The sequence below is a fragment of the Cryptotermes secundus genome, unplaced genomic scaffold (genome assembly GCF_002891405.2).
Source record: "Cryptotermes secundus unplaced genomic scaffold, Csec_1.0 scaffold1227, whole genome shotgun sequence".
NCBI classification, from domain to species: Eukaryota; Metazoa; Arthropoda; class Insecta; order Blattodea; family Kalotermitidae; genus Cryptotermes; species Cryptotermes secundus.
Window position 1 is genome coordinate 287,612 of NW_019741990.1, and position 23,938 is coordinate 311,549.

The window sequence follows — 23,938 nt, forward strand, 5'->3', positions numbered from 1 at the left end:
TTTAACAAAAGAAAGTATCATTGATTTACTGATATGCATACATAAGTGACTGCCTCATTTACATATTTTTCTTGCTGTAATAAAAGAAATGGTCAGTTGCTAGTAATAATTCTACATATATGTATATACATGTACATTTATTCCAAACGCACATTTACAAAACTCAATACTATGTTCCTACTGGATTGTACTCTGTAATAGGCATTAAAGGAGACTTAAGTAAATAGGTCTCCCCCTAATCTTATGAAAACGGAGTTCTCTGATGGCTCGTTGCGCCTCAGATGGGTTTATGAATGCCACTCGTGCATCTCCTGTGGCCATACCTTTGTCATTGAAGCGTCGTATAACACTTTCACGACTTACGTCAAAGTCCACGAAGAATTCTAGGATCTCGTCAATGTCAGCTCTGAATGGAATGTTCTCCACTGCGACAACACAGCCTGGCTTCCCGAAACCTTCAACTGGAGTAACTTGTGACTGAACTGCACCAGATTGCATGGAACCAGGATGTCGCCTCAAGAGTGGCATGCGACCCAGAAGAGGTCCAGGTGAGACTCCCAATAAACCCATGGACCTGTTATGGAAGTCCCTTGGATGCTGTAGTCGAGCGAGGCCCAGTGGGTGCACTGGTAACTCAGGCTGTGATACAACACCCAGGGCTTCATTCATTTCCTCCCTCAGGACTGCCTGCACTATTATATCCTGTTTCCCAAGAGGCGTGTTGTTCTTCGTACAGGACCGTGCTGCCTCCTCCATGTTGCTGAATTCACAAAATGCATCTCCAGTGGGTTTATTGAATTTATCCAACATAATATGAATTCGTAGTGGTACCAAGCCAACATCTGAGAAGAAATCCAGAATGTCACGATCGTTTGCATTAACTGGTAAACCCTTAAGGAGTACACAGTCTGTAGGAGGATGTAGTGCTTTTGGCGGCTCCTTGACAGGTTGTTCTATTGTACCACCATGACTGCGAGGATCCTGGGTTTGTGACTTTGAGTCCTGCAATTTCTCCTTCACATCAGGAGAAGGTTTTTCCTTGATTTCGGGTTCTGCTTCAACCATTCTGTTCTGGTTTTCCTTTGCTTCCCGGAACTCTTCCTCTGAACATACTGCAATGGTGACTGATTTGTGCCCAACTGTGTGTTTTGAATTGCAACACAGAGCTTTCTTTGCATCTTCGGGTTTTTTAAATTTGATAAAGGCCATATACTGCTTTGTATCACCTTTGGTTACAAACATAACAATTTCCTCTATGGGAATATTCTGGAATAGTTTAATAATGTCCTGTTCTTTGGCATATGGAGGCAAATCTTTAACAGAGAGACATACAAAGGTTTCTGGTTCTTTTTTCTCTTGGTTTTCTCCTACTGATTCTGTTTCCTGGGGTGGTTTGTATGAATCAATAGCTTTGTCAAAGATTTCATCATTAAGATGAAGAACTTCAACCATGGACCCTCGTATCATCTTTCCTGTGTATTTCAAAGCCTCGTCTTTGTCTTCCTGCTTCAGGAACCTCACATAAGCTATTCCAACCCGATTCCCATGATTGTCATTGATCAATTTCAAACCATTGCCAGCTATCTGTAGTCCCTGGAAAAACCTTCGAATATCATTATAACCTGTCTCAATTGGCATATTGCGGAGCTCAATGGCAGTACCAGTAGCTTGTCTCATTTCAGGCCTAGGTTCAAAGTTTCTATCACCACCTGAAAATCTGTCTCTCTGAAATCTATCTCCAGGAAATGTGCCTGGTCTTCCAGGGTAGCGATCATTGAGTTGATCTCTTCCAAACTGGTCGACATAACGATCATTTCTTGCAAAATCCTGCTCACCTCTGTCCATTCTAAATTGGTTTCTTCTGTCACCTGGCTGAAATGCATTCCCACCTCTTCTTTCATCCACTTCATTTTGCATGAGACCCCCTGGACCCATCCTATCTATCAGATTTCCTCCTGCCAAACTTCCCATTCTGCCTTCCCTTGGTGGAAATCCTCCTCTCCTGAAGTCTCCCATACCTCTGTAATTCCCTCTAAATCCTCTTGATTCCACTTCTCCATGTCCATCATAATCATCAGCTTCATTGTATCCTCCCTGGCCTGGGGGGTAACCACTAACCCTCTCATTTCGTGAGAATCTACCCATTTCCCCAGGCTGTCGTCCAGGAGGCCAGCTTTCTCGGCCACGTAAAGGCATGCCAGAATCCCGACCTCCCAAGTACCCTTCATTTCTCAGGTATGAATTCTGAATTGATTCTGCACTCCCCATAGAAAGGTTTCCAGACATGGGAGCTCTTATCATATCACCTGGAAAGTTGGGTCCTCCCATAAGTCGTCTTCCATCCAAGTCTCGCCCAGAACTGACATCCATTTGCATTTGTGTGGGGCGGTTTCCTCCACCAGGCTTAAAGCCACTAATATTGTTTGCCATGATAGGGCCTGTCTGCATGTCCCACATGCCAGCATTCATTGAGCCAGGCTGGGATGGCCCTCCTTTTCCAGAACAATCTTGTAACTTGCCCTGGTTCATCATGCGCTCATTTCCTTGTGGAAATTGGGATATCAAAACTACATCCCCATTCTGATCTTTGGGTTTGTCCTGCTCATTAGCAGGAGTAACAGAGTCCCGTTTCACATCCCGTGAACCTCTTTTAGAATCACGATCCCTGTCTCGACTGTTACGATCTCTGGAACGACTACGATCTCTTGATCTGCTACGGTCTCGTCTGTCCCGGCGCCTTCTGTCGCGATCACGACTGCGGCTTCTGTCACGGCGACGCCTATCACGATCACGGTCTCTATCCCTATGCCTGTCACGGTCCCGATCCTTGCGGTCCCTGCGATCTCCATCTCTGGAACGGGACCTCTCCCTTCTGTCCTTCTTGTCTTTACTGTTGCTACTGACACTGTCAGTATCCTTCTTGTCACGCTCTGCCTCTCGGGAATCTCTCCTGTCAGACAACACTGGGGATGGCTGGACCACATCAGTAGCTGCTGTGGGCACTGTGGCACCAGCAGTGATGGCAGGAATCTGATTTAGTATGGCTGCTGGCAGTGTATGCACTGGTAAAGTTGTTGGAGTCAGAGAAGGAGCTGGCATCTGCATGAAATTCTGTAGAGTCACAGACTGCTGGCGAGCGTGTTCTATCACCTTCTGCATCTCAGCCCGAGAACTCAGTAGCAGCTTGATCTTCACCTCTTTGATCTTGCCGCCATCTGTCATCATCGCCTGTCGCGCATCTTCATCAGTACTATAAAAAGAAAGCAATATTTACTTTACTAAGTGATCACTTACAAGATCAAAACTGCAAGCTCTGTGTCAAGCGATTTTCATCCACTGAATTATGGTCAGGCCCTACAACAGCTTACGCTCTGAAGGATGATTTTCCCAGAATATTGGCCTTGAGCAGTTTACCATTTTACACTCACGTTATGATTATTTGCAATTAAGAACTACGTCTTTCACAGGTTACATTCAGAAGGTGTCAGTTTATATTCAAGTTCCCTGTGGCTGTGCTATACACAACACAGGAGAATTACATATATAAATATATACTATAGCACTTTTAATTGCATACTAGATCTCTTTTTATAAAAAAAATTAGTGTGCTGCCAGTTGTTAAGACCTGTAACTAGTAACTTCAATCGTAACCAGACTATGTCAAAATTTCAGAATTACTGGGTTTGCGGACTTTGTCCATCATCCTGTATTCTACAAACTAGATATCACAATGTTTCGGAAACTGGATATGAAACCGATAAACCCATGCCTTGTCCAGTGATTGAGATCAGCTCTTTCTAAGGGACCCAACAGGGTAGGTGCCTCCCCTCTTCACCTGAGGAAGGAAACAGTTCCAGTTTCTGAAACGTTGTGTTCTCTAGTTTTTACAATATCAGATGATGGATGAAGTCCAAAAATCCAGTAATTTCGAGTGTTATACACCATCGTCAGAACCATCTAGTATCTATATGTCAAAATTTGCTTCTGTAACCCTATCTCTCCAAGATGTCATAGAAGCAGAGGGTCCTGTAACTTGAGAGAAACACCATCATGGCTCTCAAAGGGCTAACAGCATGAAGTGAATCAAAACTGCCTTGCCCGATATACCCACATATAATTTATCTGTACTGACATGGCAGAGAATAGTGCTAAGTATAAAATGGTTGCCACTTGCACAGTGTTCCCATATAGGATACAGGAGAAGATTCTATGCATATGGAATCATTTTATTACCCATTAATGCAATAGCTTTGGCTTATTATTTATTATTATTTGTTATCGCCTCTGTGGTCTAGTGGTCACAGTTCCTGGCTACAGATCCAGAGGCCCTGGCTACGATTCCCGGCGCTACCAAATTTTCTGAGAAGCAGTAGGTCTAGAACGGGGTCCACTCAGCTTTGTGAAGATAACTGAGGAGCTATTTCAAGGAAATTGCGGCTCCAGTCTGGAAAACCGAGATTAACGGCCGTGGGAATCCCCTGCGCTGATCACGCGACACCCTCTATCCGCTAAAGTTGGCACTAACTTCATCCACAAGCGGTGGTCGCTCGGTCGGTATAGTTCGCTTGAGGACTAAAGGCCACGGAGTTTAGTTTTTTGGTTAGTGGAGTGAGATTGAGTCCACTTGGTACTGCGGCCACTACTGGCCTATTGTACCCGCACTAGATGACAGATGATAGTGATTGTGAATCAATTGGTGGAATAAAGATTTGCAGAGGAAACCGAAATACTTGGAGAAAAAACCTGCCCCAGCGCCATTCTGTCCACCGCAAATCCTACGTGTCCAGACCCGGGCTCGAACCCTGGTCACCGCGGTGGGAAGCCAGCGACTAACCGCTTCAGCTATGACGCGGCATACCTTTGGCTTACAGAATAGTACCACACAATGACTGAGAGAATCAAGGACTGACTTTGGGAACTTTGCCACTTTTTCAGTTTGTATGAATGCAATATATGTGACAAACTCCGTCTTAAGTGCAACAATTGTTTTATCGCTGTTCAGGTACTGTTCTGTGTAGGCTCTCTGTGCGTGTGCCGCTGCCTATCTTTAATACGTAATACAAGATGTGGCCGCTGCAGCACTATAGACATAGGGCGAGTACTCCGAGAAATTTTAATTAATTTTTAAAATTTGGAAAAAGAAAAAGAACGGAAAATTTAAAGACATTTTAATTTGAACTGAAGTTTTAAAAAGTGCCAATTTTGGAAATCAAATTGACGTGTGTAGGTTAACAAAGATTTTATACATACAATTGGAAAGACTGGTGTTTTAAATTTTAAACTACGTACAGTGTAGCAGCTACGTAAGAATATACACGTGATGATGGCCATTTAGGGCCGAAACATGTAGTGTAGAGGAAGGAAAGAAGAAAGAATTACAATTAAATTGTTGCACTTAAGACGGAGTTTGTCTCATATAGCATTGTGTGAGTGTAACAGGATGCTTAAATATAATATTGCATGAATGCCTCAGTAACACACTTCTGTAACAGTAGTGGTATTCGAACCCACCATCGCAGCATTCGAGCGAGCGAAGACAGTTCATGCCTTAGACTGCACGGCCACCGTGATCGGATCTTTCCATATTATATATATGAGAAAATAACCACTAACAGAGGGTTGTTACTAAAGCCTGAACATCACTGCAGGAGGGATCGATCTAATCGTGGGCCACTTCCGGTCTGCTAGCCTTAGTTTCTCACCCCTATTCTAAGCCAATTGAACGCTGTAAACAGACAGACTTCCCCTGTCTACCCTCACGCCTTCTAGCGTTTTATATAAGAACTAAATTATCCAGTCGTCCATTTCTGGGCACATTTTCCACTAGTACCGATATGTCAAAGACAATTTACCCAACCAAAAATAAAAAAACCCCGCAGGTGTATTTGCAAAATTTGAACACTCGAAAAATACAAATATCTCATAAAATACATTACACTACGTTTATAATCTATGCAAAATTTCACACTCAAATCTTCGACAGTTCATTATGAGCATCAAACGGAGGGCCATGTTTTGTTACGTTCTACAGAAATAGTACTTCAACAACAGCTGCATGTCTTTTCTGTTATTATAGTGCTAATTTTATCACTACAACAAAACAAACTCCGTGGCCTATAGTCCGCAAGCGAACTATACCGATCGAGCGACCTCCGCTTGTCCGCGAAGTTAGTGCCAACTTTTGCGGATAGAGGGTGTCACGTGTTCAGCGCAACGGTTCCCCAAGGCCGTTAATCTCGGTTTTGTAGATCGGAGCCGCTATTTCCTTGAAACAGCTCCTCAATTATCCTCATGACGCTGAGGGAAAACCGTTCCAGAACCATTACTTCTCAGATAATCTGGTCGTGCCGGGAATCGAACCCGGGACTTCTGGATCTGTAGACAGGAACTCTGACAACTAGACCACAGAGGCGGTCTTTTTCTAAAAAAACTAAATCTGTTTTAAAATACCGATCAGCCGTGTAACTCTCCAATTGTACTCGTTAGGCCTACACAAGACATGCCATGCTGGAAGCGACGTTTTCCAGCAATACGAGAGTCGCTCAAATCGGGGTAAAGCCTAAAAGTCGCGTAGCACCGGATATATCTGTCTTCTAACCCTCATTAATGAAGCTACAGCACTTGGATCAGGGAAAGAATGAACATGGGTGATAGCTCAAGACGGCCGCTTAGCAACACTGGTTACATTTAAGACGTATCACATAAAATTTCACGCGCATGCTACGTATCTACAATCCACACCTCACTCCCAGACCGGTTCTGGGGCCCACCCAGCCTTATATCCAATGGGTACAGGAGACTGCTACCCCGGGGAAAAGTGGCAGAGGCGTGAAACTGACCACTCATCTCCATTTAGTGCTGAGGTCAAGAATGGTGAAGCTATACCTCAACTCCCCAACATGTCTTCATGACATGTTTCTAGAATACGCTTCTACATTTTAGAGGATTTCAGAGCGTTACTATGGCAGTGAAACGACTCTTTGAGTGCAGGGCCACCCCATGATATACAGGATGTTTCACGACTTTAGGGCATAACTGCAGGAGGTGATTTCCTAGGTATTTGTGATCAAAAAAGTTCATATAAACATGTGTCCGATTTTGGACGGTTACGGAGTTATGACCATTTTAAACTCAGAATAGAAGGTAACGATTACTGACAATAAACGGAACAAAATAATAAACCAGCATAATACATGGTACATTTAAAGTCTGAATGTAAAGTTAACTTCGTGAAATTTCCTTTAATTTGAATTTATTGGTGCTTAAAGCTGATTTTCGAAAATGCCACCGCCGGCCGCAACACAGGCTGCCGCTCGGATGTGAACCGCACCGGACATACCAACCCTTAGGTACATCTCAAATGTCGAGATAACGAGAACGCTCTGGCTGTAGCTGGCTCAAAATAGCGACCCGACAGGTGACAGACGTGGTTCACATGAGGGCGTGTACGGGAATGAAAAAACGGTCATAACTCCGTAACCGTCCAAAACCGGACACGTGTTTATATGAACTTTTTTGATCACAAAGACCTAGGAAATCACCTGCTGCACTTATGCCCTAGAGTCGTGAAACACCCTGTATGTCCATAATTTTTCAACAACGAAACCTATAAGGAGGTTAGCGAGTTCTTCCCAGACACTTCAATGTCAAGCAGAGGCGGTGCGGACAGCCACCGTTAGAGAGCCGCAAGTCCCGGTAACAACTGCCTGGCCCCCAAAACGCGGACCAATGTCACATCTGTGGCACTACTGCCAAACAGTACTGAGTCATATTTTGTTGAAACATAACGAACTGCTCACAAAATTAACATGGTAGGTAAAAGTTAAGTTGTCCCTCAGCTTAATTAAGCACCAAACCACGTAAAGTTATGACTGGACGTATAGCTCCATGCATTCTTAAGTTCGGCACTGGATGGAGCTGAGTGCTCTCCTTCAGGCACCGGCCGCTTTAACCCCGAGAAAAGAGACCCCGGTACTAAGTGGACAGGAGGCTGGACGGATCCTCGGTCGTCCAGCATGTAGCAAGTCACTCTACTCAACTATCCCGTCATAATTAGGGTAGGTTACGATTAATTTTAAGAGTGAACTAGTTAATGGTAAGTATATTAAATTTACTGCTAAACGTAAGTAATGCCTTGTTCTATACATACATTAAAGGTCACTCGGAGCCTTCGGCACTACTGGCCCTACTTACACGTATAAGTAATTTGCAGAAGTCTTTCATGTGAACTCCATGTGTTCGTAACTGTTGTGTTGATGCATCTATCGTGAACAACATGAATACTTTACGGCTACGTTATCTTCAGCAGTAGGTAAGTTTAGGACTGGCACGCGGTAGTGTAGTTGGTGGACGCATTATGCTACAAGCCTGAACGTCGCGGGTTCGATCTCCGATGAGGTCATTTGATTCTTCTCAATTGACCTAATCCTTCTACCCTGGGGTAGACTCTAACAGAAATAAGTACCAGGAATCTTCCCCGGCGTTCAAGGCTAACAACCTCACCGTCATCTGTGATCTGATTGTCTAGCAAATGTGGGAGCCTCTACGTCTCACAACCCGATGGGCCTCCTCGGCCTACTACTGGGATAGTTTTACCTTCAATAAGTAAGTTTAGTTATTTAAGTACCGAGACTATACAACGTCGATGATAGGATCATTAATGAATATGGGACAGTTGGCAGAATGAGAATTGTCAGAGGCAACCAAAGAACTCGAAGAAAAACGTCCCAGTGCCACTTCGTCCACTCGGGCCGACGCAGTGGGGAGCCGGCGACTAACCGCTGAAGATATGACACGACCTGAGTTTGGTAAGAAATGTACATTGATACACATGTGAACTTCAACAAATAATTCTCTATCTAACGTTGAACCGAATAAAATAACCCCCCTCAAAAAAAAAAAATCATCAGGAATTATGAGGTAAGGGCCTAATGTAATTTTACTCAACAAACATTCGGAAGCAGAACGTGCCACATGGCCGTTTCGTAATAGAAACGAGTCAGGAAATGACGCTCTGCGTAACGGCTCCGGATCTTCAGCCCGTGAATGTTAACTTGTGATGTTCTCCTGTAAACGGCGTAAGATGCGGTGCACTGAGCTCGGGATGTGTGGAGATGCAGTGGCTATGTAAAGTTTCCCTTATTACACCCTGACTTTAACCAAAACAGAAATCTCCAATATCAGATTTCACAAATATCACTTCGACGGTTCTCAACTGTTACATGTGGACGACAGGCAGGTATGGAGAACTTAATGAGTATTTTCTAAAAACTTTTCTTGAAAATATGACATAATAAGACGGAAAACTGAATCTGTGGGAACCAAGTCCATAGACATTCAAGGGCAGAGTTGAAGCTAGCAAGGTATTCACTTTTCTCTCATCGTAAATGCATGTAAACAGTAAGGGGAAGTATAAATATTTCTATGTAGGAATTGCATGCGTGTCTGTTATTGAAATGACAAATCGACAAAAAGAGCTCTCCTCTCCGCGTGCTGCATGACTGCAGCCTCACCGACACTGACGTCTTGCGAAATGAAACATCCTGTATGTTCTACTCCAAACATTTTCAATTATTACAGAAGTCAAATTATAAGATGACGTAAAGTGTAGCTGCACTGCCCTTGAAGTATTCCATAATAAAGCCGTGTTCTTCGATTCTATGGATGGGAGGAAGTAGCAATAGGTATTAATGAAGTGCGCATGCGCAACGTGTATTCATTACATTATCGTTCGAAAAGGTAAAGTTGCGAAGCAACTGATTCGCAATTTTTCCCTCGGACTGACGATATGAACCCCACCACTACGTAATCAAACCTTTATAATTTACGTAAGATGTACTGGTAAAGTCCCTGTGTTTCAGTATGCGACACGCCATCGAGGCGAGTGGCCATCTTCTCGCACCGGCCACCTTACTCTCGGGGAAGTACCTCCATTACTCACTTGATATGTGGCTGGGTGGGCCCCAGAGACGCTCTGGACCCTATGTGACAAGGGAAATGTCTTTACCGGTTCCCCTAGGCACTGTATCATATACAGTATTATGTAAAATGTCGAAGTTTTAGTGCAACTTTTGTTGTGTAGTGACGGCGACAGTATAGCAGCACCAAAACTTGGCGCTCAAGTGTACTTCAGAAGAGCGTCGGACTGTTCTGGCTCCTGCAACATCTCGAGCAGAGAAGACCTTTTTCTGGCAAGAAGCTCCCATATATGTTGTGTCTGTACTTACGTGATACTCTGATATATTCAAAAACATCTCATACAATATTAAAATGTGGTGTAATTAAAATCCATCGTCACACTACTTGTTCTGGCTCTTATGCTGTCATCCTCAACGGGTGCCAAGCATAGTTAAGTAGCCATTGAATACTTAGCATCTTATAAACAGAGATACCATTATAACATATTAATGGTCGTAATATTCATAGGAATTCCTCAGAATTAGCGTGTTTTTTGACTTTGTCCACCGTCCCATATTCTAAAAGCTAGCAAACACGTTTCGGAAACTGGATCTGTTTCCGTCCTCAGGTGAGGGGTGGGAGACACCTTAGAAAGAGCTAACCTCAACCACTGGACAAGAATGTCAGAGAGTCAGAGTTACTTTACGACTGGCAGTTTACCGCCCACCAGTTCGTCTCGGCAACAAGCCCCTTGAGAAGAGTAATTTTGTTTTCCAATTGAACACTTGCGGTTATAGTCCTCATGTAACATCTTCTCGTTAGAAAGGATGGTCTCTCGTATACAGGTGCTGATGGTCCTCGCTAGTGCAGTAGTTCTCATGTTCGAGTCCCGTGGGACTCATGACCACGTTTCATAGCCGTATCAAGTTTGGTAGGCTTGCCTCATTAGACATATTTTTCTTTCAAGAACTTAACAAATTATTGAATTCTTATACCCTGAAAATGGAGGCGATACGTTCCTCCGAAACGTCGTTTAACAAAATATCTACACAGCGCCACATCCCACAAGACGGCATTCTTCACAGACTGAGGGTGTTTGAGAACAGGGCGTTTAGGAGAATATTTGGACCTAAGAGAGATGAAATGACGGGAGGTTGGAGAAAACTGCATAAGGAGGAGCTTCATAACTTGTACTCTTCTCCCAGTATAATTACAACGATCATGTCAAGGAAGATGTGATGGGCAGGGCATGTAGCACAAATGGGGCCGAAGAGGAATGTATATAGGATCTTGGTGCAAATACCAGAACGAAAGAGACCACTAGGAAGACCAAGACGTCGGTGGGTGGATAATATTAAAATGTATCTTACAGAGATAGGACGGTGTGGTATGAATTGGATTAATTTGACTCATGATATGGAGCGGCGGAGGACTCCTGTGAACACAGTAATGAACCTTCGGGTTCCATAAAATGTTGGAGTGTTCTCGAGTAGTTGCGTGATTGGCTCAGCTCCAGGTAGTTAGTTAACTGCACATTTTTACCATTGATATGGAATTCGTGTGTAACTTCCTCGCTTTGAGGCAGTCTCATTCGAGCCTTACCCGTCCATATTGCACAAGCATTCAGACATCGGACAGTGGCGGCAGTATTTACGGGGTTACATATACGTCTGTACTGTAAGGGCTTTAATGTTACGTGCACTTGCACTATGCCATCCTTGCTATGCCTGCGCAATAGTGCGAGCCTTAAATACAAGATTCTCACGAACTAACTTTCTAATTGCATTCAGACTTCCCTGACATGTACTTCCACCTGTCATGAACATTCTTATATTCACGTCAGAAATTTCAGCGGCTACTATAGGCCAGTTTTATTAAAATAAGAACAACCTGCATTTAACAGTGGGAATTCCGTTATGCACTGTACATCACGTGATCGTGGCCATTACAAACAGTAAAACTGACACCCACAAGTATTCTCAGATCATCTTCGTAATATATTATGGCAATATAACTTAATGTCTTTGTTTTCCACATGTAAAGGTAAATGTAAGAGGTAGTCATCCCTGTAACAAGCTGTCGAGGCTCCCACATTTTCTAGACAATCGGCTCAGAGATGGCAGTGAGGTAAAGGCAAAGATATCCATATAAGAGACCGTCGGGGCTCCCATATTTTCTAGACAATCGGCTCAAAGATAGCGGTGAGGTGTTCAGCCTTACGCGCCAGCCGCCCTTTACCCCCAGGACGATTCCTGCTACTCACTTCTGTTAGAGGCTGAGTCGTCCACAGGGCTATATTGTGGGTGGAAAGATTAAGTCAACTGAAAAATCCAATGATCTCATCGGGAATCGAACCTGCGACGTCCAATCTTGCAGCATAGTGCCTCATCCAACTATGCTACCGGGTGCTCCGTTTTCCACGTGTAGGAAATAAAAAAAATCTACACAGCGGGCATAGCTCGATGCTAATTAATGAGCAGTGAAAGGGTTATGAAAGTAGCAGCTTTCAGGGCTCCTAGTGTTCAAGCAGCTTCAAACACGTGCACACTTCGTGTAATTACTAATAATGAAACAAATGTTGCGGCCTCATAGAAGCCTGGCTGTTTTCAATTCATGTATCTGTTTGATAGTAAATAAGTGTGAGGTTTGTCATCCTCTTCTGTTACCTGAAAGCAATGAATGCATCTCCCTGCTCTCCGCCTACAATATGAACACCGCCCTCAGGTATGGAGAGTCCTCTGAAGTACTGTCGGATGTCCAGAGCGTTCGCCGACCACGGCAGATTCTGAAGCCTTATGATGACACTCATCGTCAATGTCCTATAAACAAAAGATTCTGATATGTAGGCCCCTGAAGGCCGGAGTCACCATCGTGGCCAGATCTCGGCAATAAGTCCACAGCGTTGAATTCAAAACTCAACCTCGAACACCGGCAATTGAAATAAGAGTGTTCAAAGTTGGCCACCAATCCGTAATCAGCGTCTAAGGCACATTCAGGAAGACAGGACAGGTAAACTGCAGGATGATTAATGTATTACCTTCATACATTCAGACAAAGTAAATCTGGGAAGAGGCTTCAGAGGATAGAAATACTGAAATTATCGCTTTGATATTGTCACGATTTATGTGACTACAGACGGGGTTTGGATTGGTGAATAGATTTACTGACCACTTACATGTCGTAACTACAAATAACTATAACACTATAGCTATTTCCACACTAAAAGCATGCCACGCCAAATCTTCTCAGTCTGCTTTCGCTAGTCGTTGCTTGGTAACATATCTTAATTGAGATTCTTCGGCTTCCGTGGCCATGCCGTTTTCCGCTGGCTAACACCCCACACCTGAACTCACAACTTAACTATAGCGCCAACTGTCTTCAAGATAACTCATCGACAAGGGCCACGCAGAAAATACAGTCCCTCTATTGTTGTAGAGGTGTTCACCGCGCCATTGCATAGCAACGGTCGCGGCGCGAATCAAACAGAAAACGCCGTTCTTCTATTGTTGCGTGCATGTTGCAGGCATTACCTACCAACGGACGTTGTTTACACAGTCACTGGTTAGCAACGGATCTATAAGCCACAATATGTTTCTCTGAGTTCTGAAGGTTAGGAGAAACGTGACCCAGAATCTTTACGCAAGAAGTGTTGGTACAGCATTAATGTATTCCACAACACTGCAGTGATAAAAAGCGCTCGAAACTCGAGCTATAGAGGATAAATTGACCTCATCAAATTATATAGTATGTAATATATGTTAAAAAGTACTATTCTTCTGGATCATCCTGTACAAAGCCACCTCTATGTCGGCAGCAGATCTTAAGAAGAATTAATCATACAGCAATCTGCTGTGGGTCTTAAATTTCGTATATTCACCGCTAAAAACCATTACGAGTCATTGTGCAAGTTGCATACCGTCAGCGTGGCGTAAAATCTTTGCCACCCATCATCATACTTCAGTGACTGCGACAGAAAAGCCGGATCAACCATAAAGAATACTGCGTACGATTTGAGTTTATCACAGCGGTGCTTACAGAATACTACCTTCTGGACTATAATGCCGTGTAGTCCGTTGAAAGCCAAAATTCGGAAGAAAATATCGCCTCCATCTTCAGGGTCAAAGAATAAGCCAAGCAATAAAATAGCGTGAAAGCAGATGGAAAGCACTGCCTTTTCCGAAACGTCGGCTGAATTTCAACGGATTACACGGCTTTATATCCCGCAAAGAATACTGACAGCAGCACGTTCCTCCGAAAGATCTACCAGATTACATATCGTCACATCTCACAGAACCCCAGAGTTCATTTCAAGCCACCATACAGTCTCTCTTACGCTCATGCTTTGATCGACAATGTACCACTACCAAGCGAGCGGAGAGCCTCAGAATTAAGACATGGGCACTGGCTGTATGGGTAACAGCTTCACAACGTCCAAGTATGGCAGAAAACGGTTCTCATTTGTCCCTTCCTCTTACGGAAGCATGAGTTATAACACAAAACCACTTAAAAGCAATCCCCAAGCGTGTGATAACGAAACTAACAGAAACCTCATCTGTTACATAAAGATCGTATAAGCACTGAAAGGCAAATTACAGTTCTCGGCTTAAAACCGTTGCCTCGCTCACAGGGAAGATGGGTCTCCAAAATTAATGCATTCGTACTACACGTATAAATCACATTTAACACTTTGAATCTTTTAGTTCATCTAGAAATCTAGTTCCTACATCAAACGAAACATGTTTCCATTACGAAGACCAACCGGTTAATGCTGTTTATGAAATATTAGCTATCATAAGAAACACATAAATGTATTGTAGCCTGTAACTGTTGCTAGGTAATGACCCGTACACACCCAACAGAGGAACATGTCACGTCCCCGGTGACGTCACGCGACAATAGAAAAGATGATGCAAGTGGATCCGATCCGAGGCTATCAGTCAGTCAGAGGAATGCTGCAGATACAAGCTGAGGAAGCTACGGAGCTGGAAGCCGTTATCCGACGACTGGTGAAGACACAGCAGAATGCAATGGCTTAGTGCGTGCTGTAGTGAACTGTAAAGTGTGTGAATTAGCGACAGCGTTCTAGTTACTTGTAGTTACAGTCTGTGGTTAATAAATCCAATTACCAATCCAAACATTAAAGTACGTGGTATACGTAGTTACCACTGTGCTCTAAAGCATCAGTTCATTACTCCATGCTTTTGGTACACGCTTCTGCAATGCTGTACCAGGAATTAATTCCTATCAAGGATGCGTGTCAAATAACAAAAGAGGAGAGTTTTTAAAACAAGAGGTAAAAACTCGTGGCTCTAGAAGTCTGGATATACCTATATAAGTTGTGTAAAACATGTCTAAATATACACAAAAGAATATTCATCCATTTCGGTTTATTCCTACACATAAAATACCTTCCATTCTGATTGTTAAAAATAAGAACTTCATTCACATTACCCATGGGCATAAGATTTGGTACTTGAAATGTTGGAAGTATGTATAGGGCACGTTCGCTCAGGACAGGGGCAGAACAAATGCCAATATACTCCTAAAAGTTGGATTTAGTGGGAGTACAGGAAGTCGGATGGGACAGAGGTGACAAAGCCAGAATAAAAGAGACCACTAGGAAGATCGAGACGTAGGTGGGTGAACAATATTAAAAAAGATCTTAGACAGGATGGTGTGGTATGAACTGGATCGACCTGGCTCAGGATAGGGACCAGTGGAGGGCTCTTGCGAACACGGTAATGAACCTTCGGGTTCCACAAAACTCTGGGAAGTTCTTGAGTGGCTGCACAACTGGCGGCTTCTCAAGAAGGGCTCAGCACCATGAGTGATAATGGTGATTCACATTAACCACTCTTTGAGAGTGAAGGACATCGCTGTAGCAGAATGTGTTAGATCCACAAAATGGCCATCAGTTAGGAAAAAGCACAATTTCTGCTAAGCAACACAATGAACCAGCAAGCAGGTGGGAAGCAAAACAGGTGATGTTTCTCCAAAACTCACCGCGTTCTCGGAACTACGAGTACATTGCATTACAGTCCAGTTCACCGTACTCAACAGACTACGGCGCGAAATACGCCATCTTGCGCTCAGGTATGTGTTCCAGACGTAAATATCTAATGACTTCTTAATGCAAAGGCGCACTCCCTGGATTAGTAACGGAATTATCTGATAAAAACGAACTGCTTTTAATTGATTAAGGAGCTTATTTTTTACTTCGTCCTTCGCCACAATCTTTTCAAAACAGTTCGTTTAGGAAGCTGGTTCTATTTCGGATTTGACGTTCTCAGCAGCTGTGACTATGAAGAGTATTCGCTTCTTAGCTGTGATGCCGTGTAGTCTGATATAACTTCACAGACACTTCGGAGAAACATTTCCCCCGTCTTCAAAATCTAGGAAATAGCCCAGCCATCATCAACCCTGGTTTCCTTTCGGAATCTGGAAGCAGTATGTTCCTCCGAAACGTCGGCGAACTTGTACCGGACCACAAGGCGTACACCTCCCAGAAAACAGTAGTCTTAAAACCCTACTCAGTTGGGACCCAAGGTACAACTATTGTCAAGCCTAAGAAATGGAGCCAGTTTCCAAAACTTCGTGGTTGCAACGAAGACAAGGGCCAAGTGAATGGAACATCGTAAAAGACGTCCATGTAGTACGAGGATTTCATATAGTGGTATCCCAGGGAAGCTGCCAATAGTGGAACCAGCTGAATTCACTCCACACCATTGCATACAATTAATTTTAATATTACTGTACCATTTGTCTCCCAAGTAGCCTCCTCTCTTCAGGCTTTCAAACAAAAATTTTATAAGTACCTTTCACAACTTCTACGCGTACTACACGCCCTGCCCATCTCATTTCCTCGATTTCATTACCCTGATAATACTGGGGAAGCATATTAAGTTCCTCATTACGAATTTACACCCCACGTTACTTCCAACATTCTAGGTGCGAATAAGCTCATTATCATCATCTGAGGCGAGTTGGGCATCTGTACGAAACATGGGGCAAAATTAATTTAATCTCTGGTTTTTCGATAAGAGACAGAGAGACAAACCATTCTGAACTAAACTGGAAACATAGTTCTCCGAATTTAATTTGCTCTTTTTTGACTTCGTGAATGTTACTATGCTTTGTTAACTATCGTTCAGAGATATTTGATGGCTGCCACATTTTCAAACCATGCACCGCCAAACCTTCTCATACGTTGCGATGATCACATATATAAACACAAATATAAAAACAATTAAGTCGGGACCATTTTCTTGACCACTCAAGGTCACTCTTCGTTCAGTGCCACAAATATAATATTAATAAAATTAATGCGCGCGTGTGTGTGTGTGGGTTTGGTTTCATGTGAGGCAGAGTCAGTAAATAGGGCATAAATATAAATAAAACGCAAAAGTGTGATATTCCAACCTGAAAAAAAACCTATGTCCCGACATATCCTCCACCAACATTGATACAAATGTCCCATCGCTTTACCAGTGCGTCAAAACCCGCAACTTGAAGTCTTTTGAACTGTCTCAGCCATTTCGGCAGCTGCGTTTCAACCTCGTCATCAGAGAATCGTTTGCCTCCCAGTTGTGAACCGCTTTACGCTACAAACACTTCCCACCGTTAACAGGAAACATTTCTTTATGAACATCCTTTGCACTGAGTTTTTTGCCTATAAAAACGCACAACAGAATGTTCTTTCTCAGTAATATACTCCTGAAAGCACGGTCGCCATTTTGACTACTGACACCAGCCTCTGGACATGAGCGTGTGCGTCTACTACCTACATTGTCATGAATCTGGACTGTGCTGCTACCTAGTGTTACAGAAAACCTATTACGTCAATTACAGCTGCTTTACTTCCATTTGTGACGTATTTATTGACACTCCCTGGTATAACTAGAAGGTAAGCAGGCTGAGGAGCTAGCAAGGGGTAGCCCTGCTGACCAACAGTGACGGGATAACAGGCCAAAAGAAATGTACAGCATTAATTTATCAATCTAAACGCTGTATCTGTTCCTAAGTAGCTGATCATTGTAGATCAACATACTAGTAGACTCACGGACAGCTACGTCAATCTAAAGTTCTGATATAGATTTGGTGCTAGAGGAAAACCACATTACACATTCTCCCATCTAAATATCAACACAGAAGCGACTCTACTGAAATATCGCCGCCGGCTTCCTGGTTAAATTCTGAAGAACACAGCCGTGCAGTTTCCGATATACCATGAAAATATAAGAATCTGACTCTAGGTTCTCACAGCGGGTATTGTGGCCAGGGGATCTTCTGGAATATGATGCTGGGTAGTCCCACAGACGTTTACAGCCATTTCGGAGGAACGCACTGCCTCCATCTTCAGGGTCGAAAAGTAAGCCAAGCAACCAAGAGGAAGAAAGCAGATACTCTTCACCTTCACCACGGTAGTAATCTCAAATCCAATATAGCTAACCTCCATGGCACGGGATAGCAAACTATGAGTCGCGACCTACTTTAATGGCGGGGTAGCCAAGTTCTGAAGAATTATTCACAATATCCACGAACATTTCTGGCAAGTCTTTCGGAAAACGTGGCTAAAACTGGCACACGCCGACAGAGGTAAGTTTAATTATGCTAGATCTCTCTTTAACCCTCATAACATCAACAGCTTTGATCACGGGTGTAGCTACTTATTCTAGAGGTCGCGTATCAGAGTTTGAAAACTTGTGCTTTATGAGGAAGCTACAAAAGTTCGGTAAACTTCTACTGAACTACACGGAGTCACATTCCAGAAGACAGCACTAATCAAGAAAATTTTGCAAGGGAAATGAAGTGTGTGTCCTTCTGCTGCATGAAACACGCCACATGTTCTTCGACCCTGTGGTTTTATTAATGAATCACAATGCCACTATCATACACCAACGCAACAAGACGATAACAACACCAAACTAAATTTTAAGTTTAATATAATTTTGGAACTGAAACTAAATCAGCCAACGGATTCAGCATACATACGCAAGAGTTCATTTGGACTCTCAAAATATACTAAATTAAATCAAAATATGAGAGAATTAACAAAATTTCGTGTAAATTTTAGCATACAGAATTCATATTAAATGAGTTCTGTATTCTGAACGCTGTTACGAACAGCTAATCGACCGAATCCAAAAATTTCTATTTATTTTTCAAAAGGCATAAAAAATAAAGTAAATTTACACGAGTGTATCGCGTCCGTCACAGTTTAGTGTCTTCTGGGATGCGAAGCTAGTGATAGCAAACTTCAAAGTCACTGGCGTGAAAGCCTCAAACCTCACGAAAACTGTTCGCAGTGACATCGGTATGATTGTGTCACGACATACACAATCAGCACAGATGCTGTGTATGACTACAGAGCCGGAAGCAACGTGACAGCCCACAGTGAGCAGAGACTCTGATCCCGCATTGGAACTACTCTGCCTGTAGCGACAAGTACCGCTGCGTCTTGTTCTGAAATTCGGGCTGCACTCATAACGTTAACGCAACCCGACGTGTGCCCTTCTGGGCCGACACCGTGTGTCAACATTCCGGAGGAACACGGCGCCTTCATAAGACAGAGGCAGTATGTTCCTCCGAAATTTGGTACTCAGCTACCAGAGTATGTGGTGTCATCCCTGAAGATTTCTATTACGTGGAGCTCAACACCCCCCCTTCCAACCCGAGAAAACCTCAAATCCAATTAAGATCTAAAAGTTTTTGACGATATATTAGCACAAATATTACGTTTCTGGACGTTATCCATCGTCATGTTTCTATCCAAAACACCGTCTTGTCTATATTTCAAAACACAGCGCCACGAAGGCTGGATTCTGTCCCCATCTTCAGGTAAAATCCACTCAGTTGGGCCAATCGACAGAGCTACTCCCTATTGTCCACCTGATTAGGGTTTACCTGAAGACGGAAACATAATCGTCTCCGTGACGTTGTTTTGAAATATAAACAGGACGATGGATGTCCAGAAACAATATTCTCGCGTGTTGGCTGTGTGACGCGACAATAATACCAGGAATCTTCCTAGGGGTAAAGGGCGGCCGACGCGTAAGGCTGACCTCACCGCCAACTATGAGCAGATTGTCTAGAAAATGTGGGAGCCACGACGTCTCAGAACCCAATGGGCCTTCACGGTCTGTTACAGGGATAGCTTTACCTTTGAGGTAGGATGGGGTAGTGTGGACTGGATTGCTCTAGCTCAGGATAGGGACCAGTGGTGGGTTCTTGTGAACACGGTAATGAACCTTCGGGTTCCATAAAATGCTGGCTGCTTCTCAAGAAGAGCTCAGCTCCATGAAGTTAGTTAACAAAAGATGGCAGTAATAAGGTGCTGTTCGCGGTATGCATGAGTCGTTACTGCAGTGTTCAACTTTGCCGGAAGTCTGATTGCGCACTTCTAGATAGCAGCAAAATTTAGTGTACAGTTAGTTATTCCATCTCGCTTCGTACTTTTAGTATTATTAATACTGCTTTATTTCCAAATTACTGACTTCGGAACATTTGTTTTTGTGTAACGAGTGTTGCACTGCATAGAAACTGTTTTCTCAGCACTCAAAATCAGTAACGATACTGATAATCCAAACAATTTCCTGTTCAAATATAAACAGGCTATATTATTATTAAGGTGACACCAAACGAACAGCTATCGTCCGCTACTGCGAACTCTAGTCCTCAAGATGTTGGCCTCGAAACCATCATTATTATTAGCAATAGGACTGAAACGGTCCACGACTCATCAATAGCTGAGAAGAATGAGAGCTCCAAGCACTACACCCTTAATAAACCAAATTCTCATTAACTTCGGAGAAGTCTTGCAGCAGAACTTTCTTGTAACTGATTGCACGTCAATATCTCGTCGCCAGAAAGCAGGGCAAGATATTACCATTAAAAGAGCTAATAGATCATTCGGAAACGTGGCGAAGTAACAAATCAAAATTCGATTCATGAGCAAATTAAGAACAGACTGAATTCTGGTAATGCTTGCTAGCATTCACTCCGGAACCTTTTTGTCTTCTCGTCTGCTGTCTAAAATCATAAATATTAGAACATACAAACTTTAAAAAAAATTTCTGTGGTTTTGTATGGGTGTAAAACTTCATCTCTGACATTAAGGAAGGAACACAGGCTCAGCGCGTTTGAGAAACGGGTGCTGAAGAAAATATTTGAACCGAAGAGAAATAACGTGACAGGAATCTGCAGAAAACTGCATAATGAAGAGCTTAATAACTTATACTCTTCAAGTATAATTAAAATGAGTTAAGCAGGGAATTCAGCACGCACCGGGCGAAGCTGAATGAATACAGGATTTTGATGGGGAAGCTAGAAGGAAAGTGAGGGCTAGGAAGAACCAATAGTGACAGAATGCTATTAAAATTGATCTTAGATAAATAATATGGGGTGACATGGACTGGATTAATCTGGCTCGGGATAGGGACCAGCGGAGGGATCTTGCGAACATGGTAATGAACCTTCGGGTTCCATAAAATGTTGGAAAATTCTTGAGTTGCTGAGACTGGCGGCTCCTCAAGGACTCTACAAAGAGCTGCAAGGGATACCGAAGGATGACGCCAATCTGTGAAGATGAGTATCAACGGGACGCCCGGATACAGGAAGGCCGAGTGTATTCTGACGCTAGTTCCCTCATTGTCATTGGCTGCGCCCATCAAAAATCAATTATATACTCATAGATGAATTCTATTTTCCATGACAGTAGTCTAAGACCGCCTCTGTGGTCTAGTGGTCAGAGTTCCTGGCTATAGATCCTGAGGTCCCGGGTTTGATTCCTGGCGCTACCAGATTTTCTGAGTAGTGGGACTGGAACGGGGTTCACTCAGCCTCGTGAGGATAACTGAAGAGCTATTTCAAGGATATAGCGGCTGCGATCTAGAAACCCGAAATTAACGTCCGTGGAAATTCGTTGCGCTGACAACGCGACCTCTATCCGCTAGAGTTGACACTATGCGGTGGTCGCTCGGTCGGTATTGATCGCTTGCGGACCTAAGCCAAGGAGTTTTCTTTCTTTATGAGAGTAGTCTGTAAACTAATGCAGTACAAACGAAGGATTGAAAAATAAAAAATCACATTCTATAAATAAAAACCTTATAAATATGAAGAGTTCTATCTTCTGGGATATACCGCCGTGTAGCCCGTTTAAAGTCGCCTGACGTTTCGGAGGAACATGCCGCCTCCGCCTTCAGCGTAGTTTAAGCCAAGCAACTAGCGTGAAAATAGATGACAAGCAGAGTTCCTGCCTGGCCTATTCTTCGACACTGATGACGGAGGCAACACAAAATGTCGGCTGACTTTCAACGGACTACACAGTATTAGATCCCAGAAGACAGAACTCTTCATAACCGCTGCTTTTACTACCTCAAATCCTGCGCTTCATAAATATGACTTTAAGGGCTGTAAATATATCAAAGTTTTAACACGTAACTTGTTAAATTAAGAAATAAACATAATCATGCCAGAAAGTGGCTAACAATCTGGTTTGAGGCCGGGGCAAATGAGCTACCAAACGGTGAAAACAGTTCACAATTCTGAAATTGAAATATCCATCTCCTCTTACCATAAATATATCGAAACAGGAACTAATAGCCCGAGAATATCGGCTTTATTAGGACCTATCAAAAGTGACACAAACGACTGTTTCTCTTACATGAAATACCTTCCATCCATAAGATTACGACAGCCTACCTCAAGTAGTTCGGCCGGTCCAGCGCGATAGCCGCAACCCACTAGCGTCAACTCACACTAGAGCCAGCATTAGGACTCACTGCTTAGCCAAAAGGTCCAGAAGACTCTATACATACAGTCTGTCCCCAATACTCGTATATCTTCCAACAGTGAGTTCTGTTTGCTTCTTGCTATTTATTTGCTTGGTTTACACTTAAACCCTGAAGATGGCAGTAGTTCCTCCAAAATGTCAGCAAAATTCTACCAGACTATACTATGACTATACGAAGTCATACCATAAGGTAGTACTTTCCATGTAAGGTCTTCTCTAATAGCAGGAGACCCAATTACGGGCCAATACAAAAAGGTACGATTAGTTTTGTAGGTTGTCTTCATGTTTTCAGAGAGCACATGGGAGGATATCCTATGTGGAGGCCAGCGTTCCTCAAGTACACGTATAATTTGCTACTTCCTTCCCTATGAATGCAATTTTGATTTGTCTGCATTCTGGTGGTCACACACGAACATATATTCTTGCGGTTTTCTGTAGTTTACTTCTAGACAAACCATCTTATTAATGTCCAACAGAATTTAGGCGTTTCTTTTTATGGTATTTTATGTTCTTGACCAAGAGACTAACATCATCCACACAGACCAGAAACTAACGTGTCCCATTAAATTATAATTCCTCCTGATATCCTTGGGCTTCCTAATGGTGCTTTTTAAACGAAGCTGAAAACCAATAGCAACAGAGCATCTTCTCATTTCAGACCATTCTGACCAACAAATTCATCAGACAAAAGTAGACTTCAGGTTTCATTTCAACACATCACAATTAGCCCAAGTCCGTTTACATCACAGTTAGGAGCTTCAGTATTTGAACTACTCAGCTAGTATTAGGGTCATCAAATCAAAGAGGGTGAGACAGGCAGAGAACATAGCAGGTGCAGGATGAGAACTGGATAAACAAATTCTGGTTGAAAATCCTGACGGGAAGAAAGCACTTATATCACAAATTGTGTTTGGAATAACATTAAAATGGATATTAAGGAACTGATTAGATTCATGTGACTCAGGAGTGAAACGAGTTGTGAGCTTTGTAAGCATAGTAATGAAGCCACTGATTCCCTAAGAGATGGGGAATTTGACTGGTTGAGCAACTACTGGTTTCCCAAGAATCACTCTCCTCCATGTAGTTTCATAGGTAAGAAGCATGTTTTGATACACACAAAATTAATTTGTCAGTAAATTAAATACATGTTGCCAAATATTGCAAACACCTAATCAAACAGTAACAAGAGCATTATTACTACAGTTTTACCAAGGGGGGAGGGGGTAAAATTATGCCTGTAATGGGCCACTG

The 23,938-nt window shown here is 43.0% G+C and overlaps 1 protein-coding gene across 2 annotated transcripts in view; it reads right to left on the reverse strand.

The window, feature by feature from the left end:
- The window catches only part of LOC111872970 (RNA-binding protein 12), a 50,719-nt gene continuing 26,781 nt past the window's right edge, over positions 1-23,938 (reverse strand). Inside the window, exons 3-4 of one of the 2 annotated variants that reach the window (XM_023867300.2) lie at positions 12,564-12,716; positions 1-3,250 (exon numbers count right to left, since the gene is read on the reverse strand). In XM_023867300.2, the coding sequence (XP_023723068.1) occupies positions 205-3,250; positions 12,564-12,706 (3,189 nt within the window). In that variant the 5' untranslated portion in view covers positions 12,707-12,716 and the 3' untranslated portion in view covers positions 1-204. The remainder of the gene's footprint in view (positions 3,251-12,563; positions 12,717-23,938) is intronic. The other variant, XM_033754901.1, reaches the window with a different exon arrangement.